General features: G+C 39.4%; 1 protein-coding gene across 4 annotated transcripts in view; it reads left to right on the top strand.

Moving 5' to 3' along the window:
• The first annotated feature begins 71 nt into the window (after positions 1–71).
• BICDL1 (BICD family like cargo adaptor 1) overlaps positions 72–23,982 on the top strand; it is a 93,152-nt gene continuing 69,241 nt past the window's right edge. For all 4 annotated transcript variants that reach the window (XR_004302595.1, XM_032431282.1, XM_032431281.1 and 1 more), the window contains exons 1-2: positions 72–531; positions 8,041–8,256. Coding sequence is in view for 3 of the 4 variants with exons in the window: in XM_032431282.1 (XP_032287173.1) it covers positions 103–531; positions 8,041–8,256 (645 nt within the window). In the remaining variant the exon portion in view is untranslated. The remainder of the gene's footprint in view (positions 532–8,040; positions 8,257–23,982) is intronic.

Here is a 23,982-nt window from a genome sequence, read left to right as displayed (position 1 = left end):
GGCGAGGCACGGGGCGCGGGGCGGCGCGGCGGGGCCCCTCCCCCCTGCAGCCTGGCGCGCGCCGGCCGGGCCGCACCGCTGCGGGCTCCGCGCGCGCGGGCCATGTCCGCCTTCTGCCTGGGCTTGGCCGGCCGCGCTTCAGCACCCGCCGAGCCGGACAGCGCCTGCTGCATGGAGCTGCCCGCCGCGGTCGCGGACGCAGTCGGGAGTCCAGCCGCCACTGCCCTCGTCTCCTTACCCGGGGGCCCCGGGGAGCTGGAACTGGCGTTAGAGGAGGAGCTGGCGCTGCTGGCGGCCGGGGAACGGCCGTCCGACCCCGGGGAGCATTCTCAGGCCGAGGTCGGGCCTCCGGCCGAGGGGTCCGGACTGCAGCCGCCACCCCCCCAGGATCCCGAGCTGCTGTCGGTGATCCGGCAAAAGGAGAAGGATCTGGTGTTGGCGGCCCGGCTGGGCAAGGCGCTGCTCGAGAGGAACCAGGACATGAGCCGGCAGTACGAGCAGATGCACAAGGAGCTGACAGACAAGCTGGAGGTGAGGACGTCCCTCGTGGGATAGGTGGGAAGCACGGGGAGCCCGCCTGGCCCTGGGCAGCTTCGGGAGCCACTCACCCACCCCACTCCTTCCTTGCTCACGCTGCCTCAACAGAAAACCACCTAAGGGGAGGGGTAGGCTGGAGGGTTTTCAGTTATCAGACCAGCGCAACATTGAATCCACCTGACTTCAGCAAATGGGTCCATGCCCAGCCCCAGCCCCGCTGTGGGCCATTCTATATATGTATTGTACACTGCATCTAAAATAGAGCTTACAGTATGACTAATTTATACAGCGCTGAGGTGATGTCTGCACAGAGAGAAATGAGAAAGTCGGGAAGCATTTAAAATATGCTCCAGGTTTTCAGGGTAGTTAATCTCTAATCAGGGTGTTAGCCTAAAGCCTTCCAGTTTTGGCGTTAAGGCCTCCAGATGCCCTTGTCTTAACTTACCGGCAGCTCAGAGTTGTGGGAAACAAGTGCCCCTAAAGGAGCTTTATATAGCCTTCAAATACTCAGGGATTAGGAAATGTGGTTCCATTGCAGAAATCAGGCAAGCCTGGGCTCAGCATGTGACTGTTGGTAGTGGATTTAATTTGGACCTCGGCATTTATGTGTATTTTGTATTTAAACAGTATGCTTCTGTGTTCGGGCCTCATGCATGCAATTCGATGGGCACGTGCAACCTAGGAGAACCATGTTACTTTAACTGTTGTAAATACCTCTTAAAGTGTCTGTAAAATTTCTGCCAATTCTCTGGACCAAAGTCTTTCTCAGAGCTATGCCTGTTTGTTTTCTTGCCCTTCACTGGAAAAGGGCCTTGAAAGTGGTATGGAATGCCAGCCTTTCTAAATTAGAGATTTTTTTTTTAAAAAAGGGGGTGGGGGGGCATCTGTGGCAGTGGAGAGGAGCTTCTTTTTGTTTGCCTGTGCATTTACTGTTGTTACCCAGTTTAGTTGCAACCAGTTCTCTTTATTCTTAGTTACAAGAGAATAGTACAGTTCTGAATAAAGTCTGAATTTGACCCTAGTCTGCTTCCATATCTCTGCTACTGGTTGGACAGTCAGAATGTAGATTCAGAAACTTTTCTGTAATAAGATTTAAGTGTGTTTGTAGTCTAGCGACATACCGAAAGTAAATCGGGGGGAAAAAAGGAAACCAGTGAGTGCCCTGTAGTTCACTTGGCCTGTTAACTAGGTCTGCCAGTCGATGAACCCCTGAGATACCTCTCTGAAAAGTGATTTGTGAAACCTATAGGTAGACTGCCAAAAAGCAACCCAATGAATTGAATTGTTTAATTTTCACTTGAAGTAGAGGTCTAGAAATAAAAGGGTGTCTTTTTTTAAAAATGGGATTCGGTTACATGACTCTATGTAAAAGTACTGCTGCAGAGATTTATACTTGTGATTTGAAATTCCTTCAGTGAGGGACTTGATTGAAGAGACAGCTAACTTGAAAGGAACATCATATCAGTCCGTTTGATTACTGATAGGTTTCAGAGTAATCCTGAGTGTGCAGTTACACACATCCTGGGTTCCATGTGGAGCCTTTGTACATTTCTTCAACAAAAGAAAAAGATTTAAAAATTGTGTAACAAGAAAGGTTCTATTATAAAAGAATAAATTACCTTTGACTTTTTGCTATTGACCAAATAGACAATAATAAATAATTTAAAGCTCTTAGTTTCTAAAATCTTCATTCCTCTACAGGTTACCATATGAACTCTAGTGTTAAAAATTTATTCTAATTTCTGGAGGTTGTGGTTGCACCACAGCATGAATGTACTTAACACTACTCAATTGTACACTTAAAAATAGTTACGATGGTAAATTTTATGTTATGTATACTTACATTTTTAAACTGTTTATTTTTAAAAGCCAAATATTGATCATTACTGAAGATGAGTATTGGAGGGTTTAGTTACACTATTTCTTCAAGGTATATTTGAAGATTATCATTAAAAATTTTGGGGTTTTTTAAAAAGTACATTTAAAAATATCTCATGAAGATATTGTCATTAGTTCCTTGTTAATTCTTTGAATTCTTGTTAATTGACTGAAACCTAATAGAGGACGATTTAATGTGATACCTGCAATGAACTTTCTTCACAGTATATTTTTTTAAGCAGCCTACATTTTAGAATGTCTGCTTAGACAAAATACTGTCTGAAGTTTAACACCACCACTCTGCTATATTTTCAGTTAAATTAAATATTTAAGAGTAGAGGACCTGCCCTTACTTTAAAAAGCATTTGTAATTTTCCACAAACTGTGAGTGGAGTCAAACACATTTTCTCACAGGTTGGTTTGAAAGATTAACATATGAGTGGACTCTGAGAGAATGTTGGCTTGATTGTTAAATAATGAAATTGGTCTTGTTTTAGTCCCCTCTGTTCCCTTACCACTTCAAAATTGGCACCTTTCTAACTTCAGGACGGACAAGCCATTGTCAAGATTTTTTTCTACCTATTCATTAGTTAATACTGAATAGCTTTCCAGTTCTGTGTGCCAAACCTAAGATTTTGTTTTGTCATTTAAAACATAAAGTCTTGATTTTATACTGCGCTCTCATTTAAAGGCACATTCTTTAAAGTCTATAATGGTTTAAAGGTTAACAGAATTTTTTTTACCTGTATATCTCAGAGTAATCTCTGAAGATTAATTTAATTTGAAAGACTGGAAGATTTTGGTCATTTTTTTCCACCCTTAAATTGACTATATTGTATTTCACTCATTCACTGAATTATATTTTCATATGCTTAGAGTTCTAAAGTTATTTTTTTTAAAGATTTTATTTTATTTCTTTTTAAAGATTTACTTCTGGGGATGCCTGGGTGGCTCAGTCGGTTAAGTGTCTGCCTCTGGTCCAGGTCATGATCCCAAGGTCCTGGGATCGAGTCTCACATCAGGCTCCTTGCTCTGCAGGGATCCTGCTTCTCCCTCTGCCTGCTGTTTCCTTGCTTGTGCTCTCTCTCTGACAGATAAATAAATAAAATCTTAAAAAAAATAAAGATTTATTTCTTTATTTTAGGGAGAGAGAGAGAGCAGGGTGGGGGATGCAGAGGGAGAGAGAATTCTGAAGCAGACTCCCTGCTGAGCACGGAGCCAAATGTGGGGCTTGAACCCAGGACCCTGAGACGATGACCTGAGCCGAAATCAAGAGTTAGCAGCTTAACTGACTGAGCCATCCAGGCGCCCCTTAAGATTTTATTTGTTAGGTAATCTCTATGCGCACTCTGGGTCTCAAACTCATAACCCAAGACCAAGAGTCCCATACTCCACCAACTGAGCCAACTAGGCACCCCTAAACTTACTTTTTTAAAGATTTATTTATGTATTTTAGAGAGAATGTGGGGGTGGGGGGGCACAGGCAAGGGAGAGGGAGAGAGAATCCCAAGCAGACTCCCTGCTGAGCCTGGAGCCCTGTGCAGGGCTCCCATCATCTCAGGACCCTGAGATCAGACCCCAGTCAAAACTGAGGGTCCCACACTTAACTGACTGCACTGTCCAGGTGCCCCACTCCTAAAGTTATTTTTAAAAATTTATTTCTTCTGGAGGCACCTGGGTGGCTCAGTCTGTTGAGCGCTGGACTCTTGATCTCATCTCAGGTCTTGATCTCTGGGTGGTGGGTTCAGGCCCTATGACTTGGCTCCATGCTGGGGGTAGAGCCTACTTTAAAAAAAATAATCTGCATCTACAGTGAGCCCTTTTGCTTTTATTATTATTTCTTTTATTAAAAGATTTTATTTATTTGAGAGAGAGAGATAGTGAGAGAGCACACAAGCTGGGAAGAGAGGGAGAAGCAGGTTCCCCACTGAGCAGGGAGCCTGATGGGGGGGCTCAATCCCAGGACCCTGAGATTATGACCTGAGCCAAAGGCAGAGGCTTAACCAACTGAGCCACCCAGTCGCCCCCGCCCTTTTGCTTTCAAATCTTATATCCAGCTAGGTCCTTAGTTTTTTCCCCAGAATATGAACTAAGATATTAACTTGCATTTATTTATATACTTTTTTCTTCAAAAATTAAATATTTAGTTTTTAAAAACATTTTTAACATACAAGATCCCCTTTTTTCCTATTCTAGCTTAGAGTGAATTTTCTCTTACTGCAAAGGTAGTCTTTTCCCTCAACTACATTTTCTTCTCCCTTCCTTAGGCCAATTCTTATGATTCTAGTACAGTTTTTTTAAAGGGCAGAACAAGTAAAGTGAAAATTATCACATAATGAGAGTCACTAGTAGATTTGGGGAGGTAAACCTAGAGGTCCTTGTGTTCAGTGCTTGGTCCACTTAAAAATTAGTACTTTTTCATTGTATATCTTGGACTTAGGAGAATGGTGTTGCTTTTTTGATTCTTTGCAGAAACCCATTTTCTGTAACAACCAATTTTAGGTGGGCTAATGATATTAACTCTTATTTTTTCAGAGTTTTCAATAAACCTTATTTTTTTAAGAATGGTTTCAGATTTACAGAAAACATGGAAGGATGGTACAGTAAGTCTCCATATGCCATGCACACAGTTTCCTCTGTTATTAACATATTATGCCATAATGAAAAAAAAAATATGGACACATTGTTAACTAAACTCCTTAGTTTATTCAGGTTTCCTTAGCCTTTACCTATTTTTTTTCTCTGTTCCAGGATCGCATCCTGAATACATTGCATTTAGTTTTCCTATCTTAGTCTCCTCTTTGCAGTAGCATTTTCTTAGACTTTTCTTGTTTTTGATGACCTTGACAGTTTTGATGTTAACTTTCCTTCTTTTGTTTATTGAGGTATAATTAACATATAATGTAACATTATTATTAGTTTCAGGTGTAGATATTAACTTTTAAAATAATACGTAACATAAAATAAATATAACATATAAAATGAATAACATACAACCCCGACCTCCATACTTCCCAATATGCTGCCTAGAGTTTACTGGTTAATTTCACTTAGTTGAAAATACAATGCTAGAAAACCTTTCTTTGAGTAAACAAAAGGTTAAATTCTGTATGTTCATTAATAGCAAAGTCTTGATTGATTTTGTTCAGTGTTCAGGGAAATCTGAATTAGGAAGTTTGTCACGTGATCAAAGAACTATAAGGACAGAATAGACTGATCAGCACCACCTGTCTCAAACCCTCCCCCAACTCCAACTGGATTGGATTGTTTTAGTTGCTTGGTTGGGCTGTTCACTAACAGCTGTTTGCTGAATATTTTTAAGTCTCTCTGTTCTTTTAGAACACAAGCCTAATTTATCTGGCCTCTCAGTAACACTGTGATTACTGAGTTCTTGCTGTTGCCTTCTGCTCAATCTTTTTCATTTTGGAAAAACTGAATAAAACCAAGTATCACAATTTTAGGATTGCAATTAGCATTTGTTTCTGCATTTCATCTTTCTGAAGTCTCTACGGTGACTAAAACATTTTCATTTTTGGAGTTTAGCAATGTTGAGGGAAGCGTAGAGCAGAAAGTTCTCATGCTGATGAGTAGAAGTCCCTCCCTTGTCCTTGCTTTCCCTGCATGCTCCAACCTGAGGCTGTATAAAGTATAACTATAATGCGACTTTTTCAACAAGTATAGTAGAGTGATTATATCCAAGGGAGTTATCTCCCAGAAGTGGTCAACCTGGGAGGCCATACATTATAGTAAAAATTGCCTTTGCTGATGTGATCAGAATTTTCATTTCACTGGTTTCATCTTTTGGCACATTATTTTGACTGCTCAGTCATGGTATATTTTCATCTTTTGGGGATAAATTCTACTTTAAGAAACATCAACAAGTCATTCAGAGCAAAAGAGGGGAATAAAATGACAGGATGAAGTGGGGTGATCTCTTTTTTAGACTCTTATTAGATGTGAAGTAATGGGACTGATTTTCATTTTCATGTATAAGTATACACTGGCCCTTAAGGCTTTCCAAAAGAAGCATTCCAAAAAATATTCAAAGAGTGAGAACTTGGGTAGGATAAGAGCGTAGCTTCCCAAGTAGAAAAGATGACTGACTACTCTGAAGAAGATTCATATGCTCATCTTAGCTTGTTGAAACTATCACAGTGCTTGATATCAACCTTCAGTGCATTGGAATTTCCTGTAGAGCCAATATAGATAGGCAGATAGATGGATAGATAGATGCATGTCTAGCCTTCATCCCATTCTTAACTAATCACAGTCTTTGGGATTCGGGTCCAGGAGGGTGTATTTTCAGCAATTATTATCAGGGCTTTTCTGAGAGCCCCCCCGAATTGAGGACCATTGCTTTAACTTCTTTTTAATATACTCCTTGGGGTATAGACTTTGCTTTCTTGTACAGAATATGCTTTTCGAGTAGAGCATACTTGCCTCTGTAAAGAGACATCCGTATTTGTCTCACAGAAACAAAAAGATACTCTTATTTCCTTCAAAAGAATCCTTTTTTATTGAGCTGCTACTTCAAGCCATCTGTATTTTTACTGCATACCATTTGTCACACACTACTCCCTACTTTTATCAGTCTCTCCCACTAGAAAGAAAGCTGCATAAAGGCAAAGACATGTCTGTTTTACTTTTCACTGTGTCCCCAGCACAGTGGCTGACCCATAATAGGTACTTAAGAATGAATGGATGGGGGGCGCCTGTGTGGCTCAGTCGTTAAGTGTCTGCCTTCAGCTCAGGTCATGATCCCAGGGTCCTGGGATCGAGCCCCGCATCGGGCTCCCTGCTCCGCGGGGAAGCCTGCTTCTCCCTCTCCCACTCCCCCTGCTTGTGTTCCCTCTCTTGCTGTGTCTCTCTCTGTCAAATACATAAATAAAATCTTAAAAAAAAAAAAAAAAGAATGGATGGATCAGAAATAAATGTGCAAGGCTAATAGGCCATGATTTAAGCAGATCTGAAGTTGAACTTGCTTGATATCAAAATATAATGCTTTATATCACAACAAATATTTATTGAATTGTGATTTAGAGCACTAACAGAGTCCAATGACTTAAACACAAATCCCAGCTCTGCCATTTACTAGTATTGACCTTGAGCTTGTTACCTGACCTCTTATCTTTGGTTACCTCATTTGTAAAAAAAAAAAAGATGGTTAATCTGAAGGATCTCTGGAGTTCTGAAACTCCATCTCTGAAAATTCTTTGATTCTGAGTGCCTGGTATTATGTCAAGCATAATAGATGATTCCAAAAGAAGCCTTAAGGACTTGTTTTAAGTTGTTTAAATGTATAGTTCACCAGTTAACTCGGTGACTTGCTGAATTTCAAGTGAATTCCTAAGTCCACAATCCCATTCTCAAGAAAAAGAATAAATGTAGTAATATTAAGCATTTTAAATAGGAATGGCGTTTTCTTTGTGAAGCCAAACTCCTTCCCTACTTTGCAAGAAAGGAATGTCTCTGTACCTGTGAAATAGGCAACTTTTCCCATGTGGCAGAGTGTTTTGTTGTGCTGACTGGCTGGGAAAAAGAAAAGTTAGGAAAGCGTGATAAGAGAAAAAAGCAAAAGGCTGTGAATTTTGAACAGTTTTTAAATCCTCTTTGCTTCTTACCCAGCACTTAGAACAAGAGAAACACGAACTAAGAAGACGATTTGAGAACCGAGAAGGGGAATGGGAAGGGCGCGTGTCAGAGCTGGAGAGTGATGTGAAACAACTTCAGGATGAGTTGGAGAGGCAGCAGGTTCATCTACGGGAAGCAGATCGAGAAAAAACACGGGCTGTCCAGGAATTATCAGAACAGAACCAGAGGTTATTGGATCAACTCAGCAGAGTAAGTCACAAGTTAAGAATTCATGGTACAAAAATACTGAAAGTTGGAACCAGAGCTGCTGTGTGATGTTGGTCATACATATGGTAATAGGAGTTCTGATTTTTGTTGCCTTTGGTGTTGATATCAACAAGTTGAATATTTTTCACCTAATGAGAACTTTAGCTGTGTGAACTAGGAGCCAGGAGCCAAAATCCTTACCTGTCATTAGACTTTGAGACTTTGACAAACACTTAACTTGGGAGTTTTTTCGTTTATAAAATGAAAGAATTGTGCCTAATGATTTCTGACATTCCAGAAAGCTATAAAAGTCTATGATTCCTTACCTAGAGAAAGTCTGTCACGGGTAAAATTATGTTAATGCATTTAGTTCAAATATTAAATGGTGCCATCCTTAAACTGAAAAGCTTAGGGAAAATTACTAGAGCTAAAGGTTTTCATTGATGTTACATTTGTGAATGTACATTTCTTCATATTTAAATGTGAAAGGAGGTATATGCATATCTGTGTTTAAAACTTCTTTTTATTTCATATTAAGTAAAAATTCTTTACTTGTACATTTATAGGGTGGTGTCATGAAAGTATTAATTAACCAAGGTTAAGACTATGAAATCATTGCAAGTTTGAGTTTGAGGGCTGAATAGGTAGAAATCTAATTTAAATACAGAACATACCTTTTTAACAAATGCAGGAATGTTGTTAATGCCCTGGTCTTTAAATCCACCTACTTTTGAAAATTAAGAGCTGGATTTACTATGATACCTCAGTCCTTCTTATGTGTTGAAAATAAAACTATTAATTCTTCAGTTATCAGAGGAAAAAAGAACTTCTAGTCCGATCTCATCCCATAGGTCATGCTTAGGTTTTTGGAAAAGGCTTAGCTAGAGCAGCACATGGTAGATTCTTGGCATTTCCACTAATTCAATGGGTAATACCGTGTGAAGTTATTTCATTAGTTTGTCATAGTTGCTTCCCATGGGTACCTTTGTGCTTCACTAGGAAGTGTGAGGTAAATGCTCCCACTAGAGAAAGGGAGATGAGGTAGGGGGAGAATAAAGGTGGGAATAAAGGTGGGAAGGAGGGGGAGGGAGAGAGGGAAGGAAGAAGGAAGGGAAAAAAGAGATGCCTGATAACTTGGAAAATAGCTAATTGCAGGAAATATCAACTCATGTGAAAGGTGAGAATCCAGATGATAAGTAGAGCTAAAGATCTTGCCTGAAGGCTTCCCATCTAAGGGATTAAATCATCATTTGATTGGCTGGAAGGGAGGAGTTGGACAGTTCTTCAAGAAGTCATTTCAAGGCCAGTTCAGTAGCAACATTTCTGACTCCCTTCTAAAACCTTTTGCAATAACTGGGAAGGGATTTTGTAAGATTTTTTAGGTTTTGAGTCTTTATTCATTATTCATGAAAGATTAAACTAACTGGATACACCTAGCCAGATTTATTTATTTGTTCAACAGCATTGACTTAATACTTATTCTGAGCCAGTGTTTCTTATGGACATCTATGCAGGGAATACAGCAAACCAGAACAATTAAAGGGGAAATTATTTCTTGGGGGTAAGTTCATGTTACAAAATAATGTGAGCAGAAACAGACTCAACTCCACTCTCTGATCTGGTGAAAGATAGGTGGCCAAGAGAGATGAAGGGAGAAAGCAAATATTAACGTGACATAGCAGAATAGCAGAGACCTTGGAATTTACATGCATGTTGAATCTTGACTCTGCTTCTCGTTGACTGGATGACCTTGTTTGTGCCTCACTTTCTTTACCTAAAAATGGGGGTAAAAATCCAAACCTTATACAAGTGTTGTTGAAACGAAAGTAAGATAATGTGTTTGTTATGCTGCAGTGTATGAATGTTGATGGGTTGTTTTAATAATAGTACTTTTATAGTTGAGGTTCCTTTGCCTAATCTCTCTGTAGAAAATCCTGATAAGCTGTTCCCAAAAGGATATAGGAAGATAACATTTCCACTAGATCTAGATTCTTGTTATCCTTTTTGGCCTTGAATATAGGCCCTTGGTGAGTTTTGTGGCTTTTTTTCCCTTTCTCTTTTTAAGCAGGACAAGCCCCTGGGGTTTCCATCAATAGCCAGTTTAGATTGTATTTTATCATTTTATTAACTGGATATTCAGGAACTAGAGGAGTTGAGTACTTTGAAGTGAATTAAGATTCCCCTTGGACAAGAAAACCAGCAGAGGTAGGCCAGGCTTTTTTATGGTGTATATAACATGCCATTATAAGCATGAAATGTATAATATCTAAAGTGTAGTACAACATTTCTGTGATACTTTTGTCCAAAGTATTTTTTTTTTAAGTTTATTTTTTTAGTAATCTCTATACCCAGTGCAGGGCTCGAACTCATGACCCTGAGATCAAGAGCTGCATGCTCTTCAGACTGAGCCAGCCAAGTACCCTCAAAGTATTTTTAAGTATATTTCTTTTGCCACCATGGCCTCCAGGTTTTGTTTTTTTTAAGTACAGCACTATTGAGATATAATGCACATACCATAACATCTACTTTTTAAAGGTATAAACCTGTTCTGGACATTTCATATAAATGAAATCATACATATGTGATTCTTTGTGACTGGCTTCTTTCCCTTAGCATGATGTTTCAAGGTTCATCTGCATTGTAGCATATATCAATACCTTATTTTTACAGCTGAAGAATATTCCATTCTTGGATATAACACAGTTTGCTTATTCATTAGTTGATGGACATTTGGGTTGTTTCCACTTTTTGGCTGTTAGGAATAAGGTTACCATAAACATTCATGTACAAGTTTTTATGTGACCAGGCTTCTTTTTAGCTCTAAAATAGGATGCTGTGGGCATATATAACCCATGAGCTTCTGGATCCTCATTATCATGAAGGAAGAGATAGGTATTCCAATTTTGTAGCTGGGAAAACTTGAGGGACAGAAAGGCACATGGCTTGTTTAAGGCTTTTCTAATTTAAGACTTACGGTTCCTGTGCCTCAGTTTCAGATTTCTGAGGCAGCAATTAAGGTCATAGGTTTTGGAGCCAGACAGCCCTGGGCCAAACACCGGCTCTGCTATTTACTAGCTGGGTGAACATGGGAAAGTTTTTCACCTTTTTTAAGCTTAGTTTCCTCCTTTGTAAAATAGAAACAAACAACTATTACTGTTACCTGATAGTGTTAGGAGGACTAAATGAGATAATATATGTAAAACTCTAACCACAGTGCCTAGCATATTGTAAGTGCTTAGTAAATGGTAGCCATGATTTATAATTATCATGTCTTCTTCACATAGAGGGGATTTCTGCATCTGGTCAAACATTGGAATTCTAACCTGATGGCAGAAGAATCTGAAGTATCCCCAGCATATATTAGTGCCTGAAAATGTTTTGTCTTGCGGTTAAATCTCTATTCAGAAATATTTGAGTAAAAATGATCCTTCTAGGAATTGAGTCAGGTTCATTCTATGGTGTCTCGTATCCCCTAGACACTGCTTCATATATCTGGGGATACTGTTGTTCGAGTTTATTTGTTCATTTGGACAAAATGCCCTCTAAATTCTCTTCTAGCTTCTAAAATTCTGTGAGTTTCATTTTTGTGAAACTCAGGCTGACATATTTGGAGAAAGTGTAGTTCACTTTCTGAGTTAGAAAGTAACACCATGATGGCATTGACAGTGGGTTTTTGTTTTTGTTTCTTTTAGATTTTATTTATTTGTCAGAGAGAGAGAGAGAAAGCACAAGCAGGGGGAGAGGCAGGCAGAGGGAGAAGCAGGCTCCCCGCTGAGCAAGGAGCCCGATGCAGGACTCGATCCCAGGACCCTGGGATCATGACCTGAGCCGAAGGCAGATGCTTAACTGACTGAGCCACCCAGGCATCCCTACAGTGGGGTTTAATAGAGCATGCTAGACACTTATCCAATCTCAAAAGTAGAAAGAATACAGTGGGCCTTGCTTTCAGGAAGAGAAGAGGAGAGACATGGGCCATGCTTGTCGCTTAAGAGGAGTATTTTCATGTAAAACTTAAAATGGAGGTTTTTTGAGATTCCCTCTGATACATACCTAATACAGTAATTTTCAATAGCATTACAGCAGACTCCTCCAGAGCCCCCAGATGATTTTCTCCCCAACAGCAGCAGCAAAGATAACAGAGTGTTTTGATCAGTGTGAAAGTGTTCTGAAGTGATCGTTCACTAATTTAACCTGCTACAGCTTATAGCACAGTTTAGGCACTGTGCAGAGTTCTTACAGTTTGCGTGTAGGGCAGCAAGTCAAAATAGTGATTTGGACAGTATAGAAACAGTCTTGTTCATAATAATAATAATGTCAGTAATAACAAGCTTCTTTAGCCTTTTCAGCCTTCAGAAGCAATTGACATAAGATATTTTCAAAATGAATCTCAGTAGTATTAGAAACTTCAGTAAGAGTTAAGTCATTTTCACAGTTTGTACTAATAAAACACTGCTCACACGTCCTTGTAAACACTAAGGTCAGACTTGAGCGCTTGTTGACCAAAGAATGGGAAAAATGATTGATTTCTTCTTTAAAAAAAAAGAGGGGGAGGCTTTAAAATGGCTCAGGAACTACTAAAATTTTCCTTCCCCTAAATAACATAGTTCTAGAGTTTGTAGGAACTGGCTAGGAAATTTTCTTACACTTTTCCCCTGCAGTTTTATACATGAAATATCATCTGTACCTTTTCTCCCCTGTCCTTCCCTCACCCCTAATCCTACCAACAGCAGACCCATATGCTTAATCCTAATCCCATTTTCTCTACAAGGGGTCAGGGCTTCAGACTGCAGGACTGAATATATATATCCTTAGTGACTGTTTATTATGTACTGGGTTATAATTTTTGGATAATTATATAGATTTTTGCATTTTCCATTTTAAAAACCATAACAGGGCGCCTGGGTGGCTCAGTCGGTTGAGCATCTGCCTTCGGCTCAGGTCATGATCCCAGGGTCCTGGGATCGTGCCCCATGTTGGGCGGGGAGCCTGCTTCTCCCTCTCCCTCTGTCTGCCGCTCCCGCTGCTTGTGTTTGCGCGTGCTCTCTCTCTGTCAAATAAATAAATAAAATCTTTTTAAAAAAATATGACATACTTGAAGCACACAGAAAACTGCAGAGAATAATACAAATCCACCTTTGTAAAATCTTAACATTTTGTCATACTGATTTTTTAAAGAGATAAAACGTAATTGATAACATTTGAGGGTCTCATGTCTTCTCCACTTTTCCATTTACTCTTCTTCCTATTCATGTGTTTATATTACACACATGCACACGTGTGTGCATGTATATGAACATATGTATTCCATTATGTATACCATATCCATTAACAATGTATAATAATTTTTTGCACTTTTCAAACATTAAATAAATGGCAGCATCATATTCACATCATTCTATACCTCATTCTTTTGGCTCAAGGTTATGTTTTAGGGATTGACCTATATTAATAAATACAGCTCTAGTTCCTTTATTTCAATCGTTTATTATTTGTGCAAATGTAGTACAATATATTTTCCATTCTTTTGTTGATGAACATTTAAGTTTTTCCCAATATTTCATTTATTTTCACAGGCCCTTCCCTGTTAGTCCTTTTCCCCCTCATTGCAGCTCTATAAGTGTCTCTAACAAATCTCTCCCTCCTTCCTCACAACCAGAATTGTGGTCACGTGCCTAGTCACTATGACTTTGGGTATTACTGATTGTGCCAAAGGGAGAAGCTATACTGGGGCAGTATACAAAAAGAGCTATTCCAAAAGACATGTGAAACCAAAAAAGATTGTTATTATAGAATCACAGATAGGGAAGGGGACAAAAAGAATTTAACGGGAAGTTAGGCCTAGGTCTAAGGCCAGGAGAAATCAAAGCCTGCATTTTAAACTGGAAGGCTTAGGCCAAGAGACATCTGGAGTGGTAATCTGAAGATTGGTGGCAAAGATGTTGAAAAGAGGGAACAAAGATTCACTTGTAGTTCAGGTGAAATCAGGCAGTTTGAAATCTATGTCTATTAAAATTTTGCACCCAGTGAGGTATTCTTTCCTGAAACCTGCTTTATCTAGCTAGGATAGGGGTGGCTTCTTAAGGAACTAAGCCTCACTGAATATTTTTTATAAGATATCGAGGATTCTAAGTTTGCCTCTGCCCTAAGTTTCCACTCGGGTTTTTCATTTAAAAATTTATACAGTGTATTTTCCCCCCGATGGCAAAAATAATTCATGTTTCATTGTAAAATAAAATCTAGACAATAACAGAAATGTTTGATATAAACAGTGAAAATCCCCCATGATCCTTGTCAAAGAAAATACTAATAACAGTTTGGTGTTAATATATTTGTATTTTTCGGTGTTTCTCGCACACACACACACATAACTTTTCTATTTTCGCTTTTTTCTTTATAAATAAAATGTTTTGTTAATTTTTTTACTTACTATATCTTAGTGGGTTTTTTCCCCCGTATTTTTAGTGGTTGTATATAGTATCCCATGTTCAAAAGGTTATACTATAGTTAGTATAACTATTTCCTATTGAAAATCATGTGCATTGGTTACGGTGTTTTAGTTACAAACACTGCTGCAGTGAACATCCTTGTTTACGTATCTTTGTACTCTTATATCAGCCTCTCTCTGGGATGGATTCCTAGAAATGAGATACATAGGTCAAAAGGTATATACATTTAAGTTTTTAATAGATACTGTCATTGTGCTGTGCCCCTCCCCAAAATGTTTTCATAGTTTTATTCTCCCTAACATTTATCTTTAAATAGGCTGAAAAACCTATCATTCTTCATGCCTAAGCAGTTAAACTATAAAGAAAGCTGAGGTAATTTTTATCACAAAATTGAGGATATTGGTTACCTGAGGAGTGTGAAGGGGAGAGGGTTGTCATCATGGAAAGGTGCTTGGGAAGGAGGCCTCTGGGATATCCTACTTCCTGACACTGGTGGTAATTAAATGGATGTTTGCTTGACAATTACTTATTAAACAGTACATCTATGTTTTATCTAACTGTCTTTATTTATATCTGGTAATAAAAAGAGAAAGTCATTCAACAAATATTTATGGTGTGTACCTGCTGTGTATGAAGGCACTGTTCTGTGTAATAGAGATACAGATACAGAGATACTTTAAGATCCTGTTTTAAAATAATGTAGGAGGTTGACAGTAAAGAAAGAAATACGTAAATAATACAAATCAGGAAGTGGTAAGTGCTATACATAAAATATAGCCAGGTAAAGGGGAGAAAGTAATAGCTGTAAGGACAACTCAATTTTGGATAGGGTTGTCAAGAAGGAACCTTTGAAGAGGTGAGGTTTGAACAGACCCTTGATAGATAAAAAGGAGTGCAAGAATATTCCAGGCATTTAAAAGCCTAGGAATGAATGGAAAGCAGGTTGATGTGACTGGGGCATAGTCAGCTTGGGAAGAGTGTAGGAGATGAGGTCAGAGGGACAGTCAGTGGCCAGATTATGTAGGGCCTCACTAAGCCATGATACAGATTTGGGATTTTATTCAGTGTGCTTCGAAGCCAGTGATCTGTTTTTGGCAGGGGAGCATCATGACCTGATTGATAACTGTTTTTAAAAAATTATGTTAGCTGCTATGGGAGACTAGATTATAGGGGCCTGGTCTGAAAGCATGGAGATCATTGAAGGATTCTCCAAGGGGAGAGTTGATGGTAGGTTATGGAGGTGGAGAGAAGGGTTCGATTGGGTGTATGTTTTGAAGGTAGAACCAACAAGACTTGTTAATGGAATGAGTAAATATGAGAAAGGGAGTAAGGAAAGAAAAATAAAAAATAACTCCTAGATGTTTGTCTCAAGCTACAAGAGGAATAGTGGAGTGATTAACCATTAACTTGAGAGACCAGAGACTAGAGAAGGGGGTAGATTGGAATATAAAACAGAATAATTGTTTTTGGACTATTAAATTGGAGCTACCCTTTAAACATCCATGTTAGTTTCACATTAGTAGAAGAATGAGAATTCTGTCATATCGAGGTGAAATTTTGAGTGAAATCTCCCATCTGAGCTCTCTCAATACCTGAGACTCTGTTCTGGTACCTTTTGTTAGGTTGTCACCTAAGAATTGACTGATTCAGAGTGGCTGGAGCTGTATTTTAATGATTGCCCACTTCCCCTCCCTGACCTTTGCCCTCTGTGATGCCCTGTCTCCTTCTCACCCACCCCCACACTCTAAGCTCCCAAGAGAGCCACTCTTACTGAGTTGGTGTCTGAGGTGACACATGTGGGAGGAAGTTGGTGCAAACAGGTGCTTTGTTTCCTGCCTGTTGGGAGCTGTACCCTCAGTCTGCCTCTAACATCTTCCCCACACACAAAGACTACAGTGTGCATACTAGCTGGAGCTAATCTTCCCTGAAAAGACTAATTTTCCTCTGAAGAGTAAACAGATCCCTGTTCTTTAAACAGCTCATTTGGGATTCGCAGCTCTGCATCTGGCACACTTCTTGAAGCAAATTTCTTGCTGGTTTCCTTCTCGGGGTTAAAGGCTTTTAAATAGTTGCCATTAGTGTCAACAGGCTGCTGTAGCCGCCCTTGCTTCTAGAGCCCTTTACAGTGAACAGCTGCTCATCAAAAGTAGTTTTAAGTGCTGAATGTGCTTTTGTACCTTTAGGGGTGGGGGCTGTATTACTTGTTTTCTTTTTTTTTTTAAGAGTCTACTTATTTATTTGTCAGAGAGAGCGCGTGCACAAGCAGGGGGAGTGGCAGGCAGAGGGGGAAGCAGGCTCCCCGCTGAGCAGGACTCGATCCCAGGACCCCGGGATCATGGCCTGAGCCGAAGGCGGACGCTTAACCGACTGAGTCACCCAGGCGTCCCACTTGTTTTCTTCTTAAAGTCCGCCTTATTTACAGGTTTTTGTAGAAAAAGATGTGACAGTTTTTAGTCAGCCTATCCCTGAAAGAAGTTAGGAAAACAAGATTATTTCCCAACCAAATAACCCTAATTTCAATCTCCAAAGGACATTTATACATGGTACCTATTCTGATAGGAAGTAGTGCTAATTAGTCTTTATTTGATAAATAAGGATACTGAGGATCAGAGGTTTAGTGACATTGCCCGAGGCCTACACTGGTTACAGGTTAACCACTGGTTTGAAGATGGGTTTTTGTACATTTTGAAGGATGGGTAATCGATCAGAAATAAAAACCTCCTCACATGTATTTCCATCTCGTTGACTTAATTTTTAGTTGATATTTGCTGGGTATTATTGTCTTGGATGCTTCTTAACTTCAGTCACTGAGTAAAATGAATCCAAAGGTTGAGATCCACTTTTAGCAATTTCTGTTTGTTATGTCAGGGTGTACTAAAAGGATTGAAAATGATTTGTTGAGAGTATCACTTCACCTAGAGCAGAAAAGGGGCTTTGCTTCTAGGAGCTCTCCCCTATGAAGATCGCATTTCCAGCTTTTTCCAGATTGGTACTATTGCTAATTAGTAGGTTAAACACATTAGGGTGGCAATTGCTTATTCTTTCAGCATATGGGTGTTTTTATTAGTGGATTCATGTCTTGATTATTTGAACCTGTTCTTAATTATTTACCAAAGGGAGCCATGCCTGAATCTGGAGTCTTCAGTTTGGTTGTATTATTTACAGCTGTATCTAGTTCTGATTATCTTTTTCAAAAGAGGAGAGCCTAAAGTTCTAGCATATTCTTTAAATTTGGAGGGTTGCAAGGCCCAAAATTCAGATAAATCACTGTAGGAGTAGATCTTCTTAATGCTCCTAGATTTGACTTAAGACAATGGCAGTCAACCTTTTTTTGACATCGAATCTAGATTCCCTCCTCCCCTATAGACAGCTTAGTGTATCATGTTGGAAGTAGAGCTAAATGAGCTGACCCTGCCCTGATGTGAGGTGGGGCCTTTAGATTTTATACCTGGCAAATGGGTTGCAGGTGGCAAGAAGATTGGAGTTTATTGGCAGAGGAAAAAAAATTTGGCAGCAAACTATGCACTCTTCTGTTACCTGTGCTGGTTAACCCATGGTTCTGGCCCCTGAATAGTGTTGCCTTGAAAAATGAAATATCTGTTTTCAGTGAGTAAACATAATCAGCAGAAAAGCAGGTCATGTTTTGACTCTGATAGCATCTTCTCCATTGCTCTTCATTGGAGTCCAGGACAATAATCCAACTCTCATCATAATTTCCAGAACCGAAAAAGACTTCTAGCAGCTGGACCAGTGATTTATAAAATGTTTGCTTTTCAGAGATTCTGCAAATTTGATTGTTTTTAAGAATTTGTATGATTTTGAAGAACCATTACCAAAACAGATACCATGTACTCTCTTGAAGTAGATGATGCCACATTTTACATATGAAAGGTATTTGGTTCCTCAGTTTGTGCTGCCAGTGTAACTTGCATTTGTGGAGACATTAGCATACAGCCTTCCTTGCCCATCTCTTCAGTGCTGTTGTAAGGTGAGCTGTGTAAAAACTGGTGGCATTTGTAGCTCCTTCCCTGGGTGAATAAAAAATTTGTTTTCAGTACTTTTAAATCAAAATGAAATCCACAGATACATTATACTGAGTAAAGCTGCCACTGTCATCCTTATTGTCTAATTTTAAATTGCTTTTAAAAAGCCTCATGTTCTTGAGTTTAAAAATTATATACATTAAAATTTATAAAATATTTAATATTAATAAAAGATTACCTTTATCTGTATCTGTTTATTGAGGCTTCTCATAAGATTTCATATGGAAAAGAGTTCTGCAAAACAAAAACAAAAAACCCACATAATTTGGAAAACTACTGGTTTAGTTTTTTTTTTTTAAAGATTTATTTATTCATTTTGGTGGGGGGAGAGGGAGAGAGAAACTTAAGCACGGGGCCTGACGTCGGCTCGGTCTCATGACCCTGAGATCATGACCTGAGCCAAAATCAAAAGTCAGACACGTAACTGACTGAGCCACCCAGGTGCCCCAACACGTACACCATTTTGTTCCAGAGAAGCTGTTATGTTTTTTGTACTAAGGAAAGATCTCTGATAATCACAGATTTGGGTAAATTCCTAAGACACTGTGACTTAATCCAGAATCATCAAAATTTTTTAAAGTGGGTATATTTTTTAGATTATCTTGGGGTTGGATAGACCCATTCATGGTTATAATAACACTATTATAAAAGATAAACCACAAGTTCTCAATGGCTTTACATAATAGAAATTTCTCATTCCTATAAAGTCCAAACAGTGTTCCTGTTAACATAAGGAAAAAATATAGCATCATGTTTTAATGGGAAGAATTGTTCTGGAAAACAGAAGACCTCAGTTCTAGCCCATGCTCTGTCACTTTCTGACCTTAAATAAATCCTCACTCTGGGTCTCAGTTTCTGAGTCAGTAAAACAAGGGGATTGAACTAGCTGGTTCTTTCATTGTCTAAATGTCTACATATATGTATGTGATTTCTATTAAAAACAGGATTCTTTTTTTTTTTTTTTAAAGATTTATTTATTTGAGAGAGAATGAGAGAGCACGTGAGAGGGGGGAGGGTCAGAGGGAGAAGCAGACTCCCTGCTGAGCAGGGAGCCCGATGCGGGACCAATCCAGGGACTCCAGGATCATGACCTGAGCCAAAGGCAGTCGCTTAACCAACTAAGCCACCCAGGCGCCCTAAAAACAGGATTCTTAAGGGGACATTCTCACATGTGGTATGTTGAGTCTGGTAGCTTTGTAATGCTGTGTTCTTTACGTACAGAACCTATCCATCCTTCTCTAGGACCAGGGGCACCTTCCCCTCTCACCAAATTCAGTGCCTCCATATAATGAGAACCAGAGAGAGGTTGAGATGTTTGGTGCCACAATGAAATTTATTTTCCATTTCAGTCATGACACATGAGGTACTTTCCCTGCACACAACTGCTGTTGTGGGCAGTGAGGAGGTGTTTGCTTGCTTTTCCTGTTTAAAAATTATGCAGCATAGTACTAAGGTTTTATGAGGTTGACATTCCCAGCCCTCTACAAATAAGTCAGATTTTCCACATTGCCCTAATATTACAAGTCGCATTCAGTGCTGCATGTTTGTCATTTGCAGAACTGGGAAAATTCCCCCTACACACATCTCTCGTCATCAGTTGCTAAGTTACAGCTTTTTACATTGTCCCAGTCTGGGATGTTGCTATGGATACCAGTGATTTCTCCTCTTATGACACCGTTCTGGTCAAGCCCAGAGTGCAGGCAAGACGTAACTGTGATGTCAGAGAAGTTTTAGCATATAGCTCTTCCTCCACATTGATGATAAGGTCTAAGTAATAGATATCAAGTCCATGTCATCTAACATTGTGTAAATTAAAGAAATGAGGTGTTAGCTGAATCCTGGACATCCTCCATCACTTAGGACCTTTATTCCATTATTATTTTACAGAAGTAAAACTAACATTATGAACTATGAAGGAGAAATCTGCCATACTGTGTCCAGCTCATGTTCCACACCAGCATGCTGCCTCTTCAGCCATGGGTTAGCCGTGGAATGTAATCATAAATTATCTTTTTACATTGCCCTCAAAGTTAGGGGCATTTGGGGATGATATTTGTCAAACTCAATTTATCTAAATGATAAAGCCTGTGGTCTAAATTTTATTGCCATTTAATATCACACATGGTTATGTTTGTTCTTCTATTTTAGACAACATGAAGGCAAGGAACTATCTTTAACTGGTTTCTATCCCCAACAATGATCAGTGTAGTGCCATACACATGGCAGCGATGGATAAAAGGCTTATTGATATGTTCTAAAGACTAAAGGAGTAGGCAATTAGTAATTTGACTTTGGATTTCTAGCATAATGTTTTAAGTTAGTGAGAATCCTTTCATATTACAGTAGTTGAAGGTCAGCTTAACCCATGTTACTTAGCTGCTACTAGTCTGTTTGATCTCACAGTTGAAGAAACAACTAAGGCCTTAAGAGGATGTGACTCATCTAAGGTCACAGAGCAAGTAAAGCTGTGGCTTACATAAACTTGTTATAAAAAGTCTGTAAAAAACAGATTTTAAAATCTTTGCAGTAAAAAAAATTCTGTTTACTTAAACAGTGGTATTTTGTTTTATGCCACTTGTTTACTTAAAAAGCTGGTAAATATTAAAGAGGAATTTCAGTGTTTTAACAGGAGCTCTGTGAAGAGTATACCAATTTTTATTTCATGTCAACTCAAAGCCTTGTAGTCTACTTATTTGGCTTATTCTTCAAAACCAGATTGAAATTGAACATAGCATTGGATTGAGGCCAGTCTTTCAAAATTAACATCCTATTTTAAAACCTGCAGAATTTGAATTAAAAAAAGTCATCCCTTGGGGCGCCTGGCTGGCGCAGTCGGTTAGGTGTCCAACTCGGTTTTGGCTCAGGTCATGATCTCAGGGTGGTGGGATCGAGCCCTGCATGACTCTGCACTCAGCGCTGAGTCTGCTTAAGACTCTTTCTGTCCCTCCCCGCTGTGCGCATGCTTGCATGCTCGCGCGCGTACTCTCTCTCAAATAAGTAAATCTTAAAAAAAAAAAAAAAAAAGTTGGGGAGCCTGGGTGGCTTAGTTGGTTAAGCATCCGACTCTTGATCTTGGCTCAGGTCATGATCTCAGGGTTGTGGGATCAAGACCATCCCCCCAGCCCCCGTCTAGCTCTGTGCTCAGTGCAGTCTGCTTGTCCCTCTCCTTCTGCCCCCTGCCCCCCGCTCATGTTCTCTGTCTCTCTCTCTCTAAATAAATAAATAAATAATATCTTTAAAAAAAAAGTCATCCCTTAAATATGGTGGTGCTTCCCTAAGTGAAAGGAATTTACTTACCAAATAGAATCCTTTTGTTTGGGGAAAAAACAAAATGAATGAAAATGTGTCTTCTGAAACACAGATTGCCAAAGTTATCAATTATGGACTTTAACTGTCAGCAGGAGACACAGACAAATCCCTGAGAGTCGGGGAAAGCAACAAAGCAGTAGCCCTCAAAAGATGAAGTATAATTCAAGACGAACCTCCCCTCCTTCCTAGGACCAGAGAATCAGGGTCTGCCCCCTCCTTTCTCTTCTCACTGCCATATCCCTTGTTGAGGCTCTCTGAACTTCATGCAGTAATCCCCCGTATATCTCCCTGCCTTTATGCTCTGCCCCTCCATTTTCTCCTATTGTCAGATGACCTTCATCCGTGGATGTTTCAGACAACTAATTTTCTTCAGGAGCTCCTCCTTTGCTTATTAAATAAAGTTGGGGCTCCATGGTACGGCTTTCAAAGCCCTGTACCATCTGGACCTAACACACATTTCCAGCCTTGTCTCCCATTACCTTTCTTTTTGAGCCCCATGCTTCAACCAAATTGGCCTGTTTCTTGAGAATGTACTGTGCTTTCCCACTTAACGTTGTCTCCTCCCATTGCCACCTGTTGGGATTTTCCCCAGTCTTTAAGGCCAAGCGTACTTGCCACTTCCTTCATGAGGCCTTTGCTCTTCTTCCCACGCCAGTTTTCATCTCTCTACTAACCAGCAAGAGCGCTTTAGTACCTTTCTTTTGTCACTTACATTGTGACAACCATCTGTTATGGTTGATTGATGTACCTGACTGTTCCGTCAAGGGCTGTGCACTCAGGGCACCTCCCACAGAGGGCAGAACACCTTGTATGAAATACAGGTGCTTAGTAAGTATTAGAACTACATTCACAAGTCAAGTAAACATATATTACGTAGTTCTGTTGTTCAAGTGTATAACAAATTTGAGTGTTTACTGAAAGATTTTACCCACCCGGAGAATTAATATTTGACTTCCTTTAATGTACGGTCTTTTTTTTCTTAGGAAATATTTTATTTATTAACTTTTTTAAAAATTATTGAGATAGTACTGATGTATAACATGTTAGTTTCAGGTGTATAACATAATGATTTGATATTTGTGTATATTGCAAAATGATCACCAAATGTACACTCACCCTTGCTGAATTTCTTCACCATTGTCTATCACTGGCTTCCAGTCTTTCAGCATGAGGACCCTTGCCTTTATCAAATCAAGGGGCACCTGGGTGGCTCAGCCGGTTGGGTGTTCAGCTCTTGGTTTCAGCTCAGGTCATGATCTGGGGTCCTGGAATGCAGCCCCGTGTTGGGCTCCCTGCTTAGTAGGGAGTCTGTTTATCTCCCTCTCCCTCTGCCTCTCCCCCAACTCGTGCACAGGCTTGGGCTCCTCTCTCCCTGAAATAGATAAATAAATCTTTAAAAAAATAAAAATTATCTAATCAATTACCTTTTACAATATTTTTGGATAACCTCATTGAAGTATAATTTACACTTTATAAAATTCACCTGTTGGAAGTGTATGATTCAGTTATTTTTAGCAAATGTATAATAGAGTTGTGCTACCATCACCACAATCCAGTTTCAGAACATTTCCGTAACCTCACCCCGTGCCCAGAAAGGTTCTTCATGTCCTTTTGTAGTTAGTCTCCACCCCGACCCTCGGCTCCAGGCAAACACTGATCTGCTTTCTGTCTGTATTGATTTACCTTCTCTGGGTATTTCGTATAAATGGAATCAGACAGCATATAGTTTTTTTGTGTCTGGTTTCTTTCACTTAGCATAATATTTGTGAGGTCCATTTGTCTTGTAGCACATATCAGTAGTTCCTTTTTATTGCTGAACAGTATTCTGTTGTGTAGCTATACTGCATTTTGTTCACTCACCCATTGATGGACATTTGGATTATTTCTAGTTTTTGACTTATGAATAGTGCTGCTATGAATATTCATATATA

Source organism: Phoca vitulina, unplaced genomic scaffold, assembly GCF_004348235.1.
Source record: "Phoca vitulina isolate PV1807 unplaced genomic scaffold, GSC_HSeal_1.0 scaffold46, whole genome shotgun sequence".
NCBI lineage: Eukaryota > Metazoa > Chordata > Mammalia > Carnivora > Phocidae > Phoca > Phoca vitulina.
The sequence above is the reverse complement of the archived record's forward strand: the minus strand, read 5'-3'. Positions and strand labels throughout refer to the sequence as shown.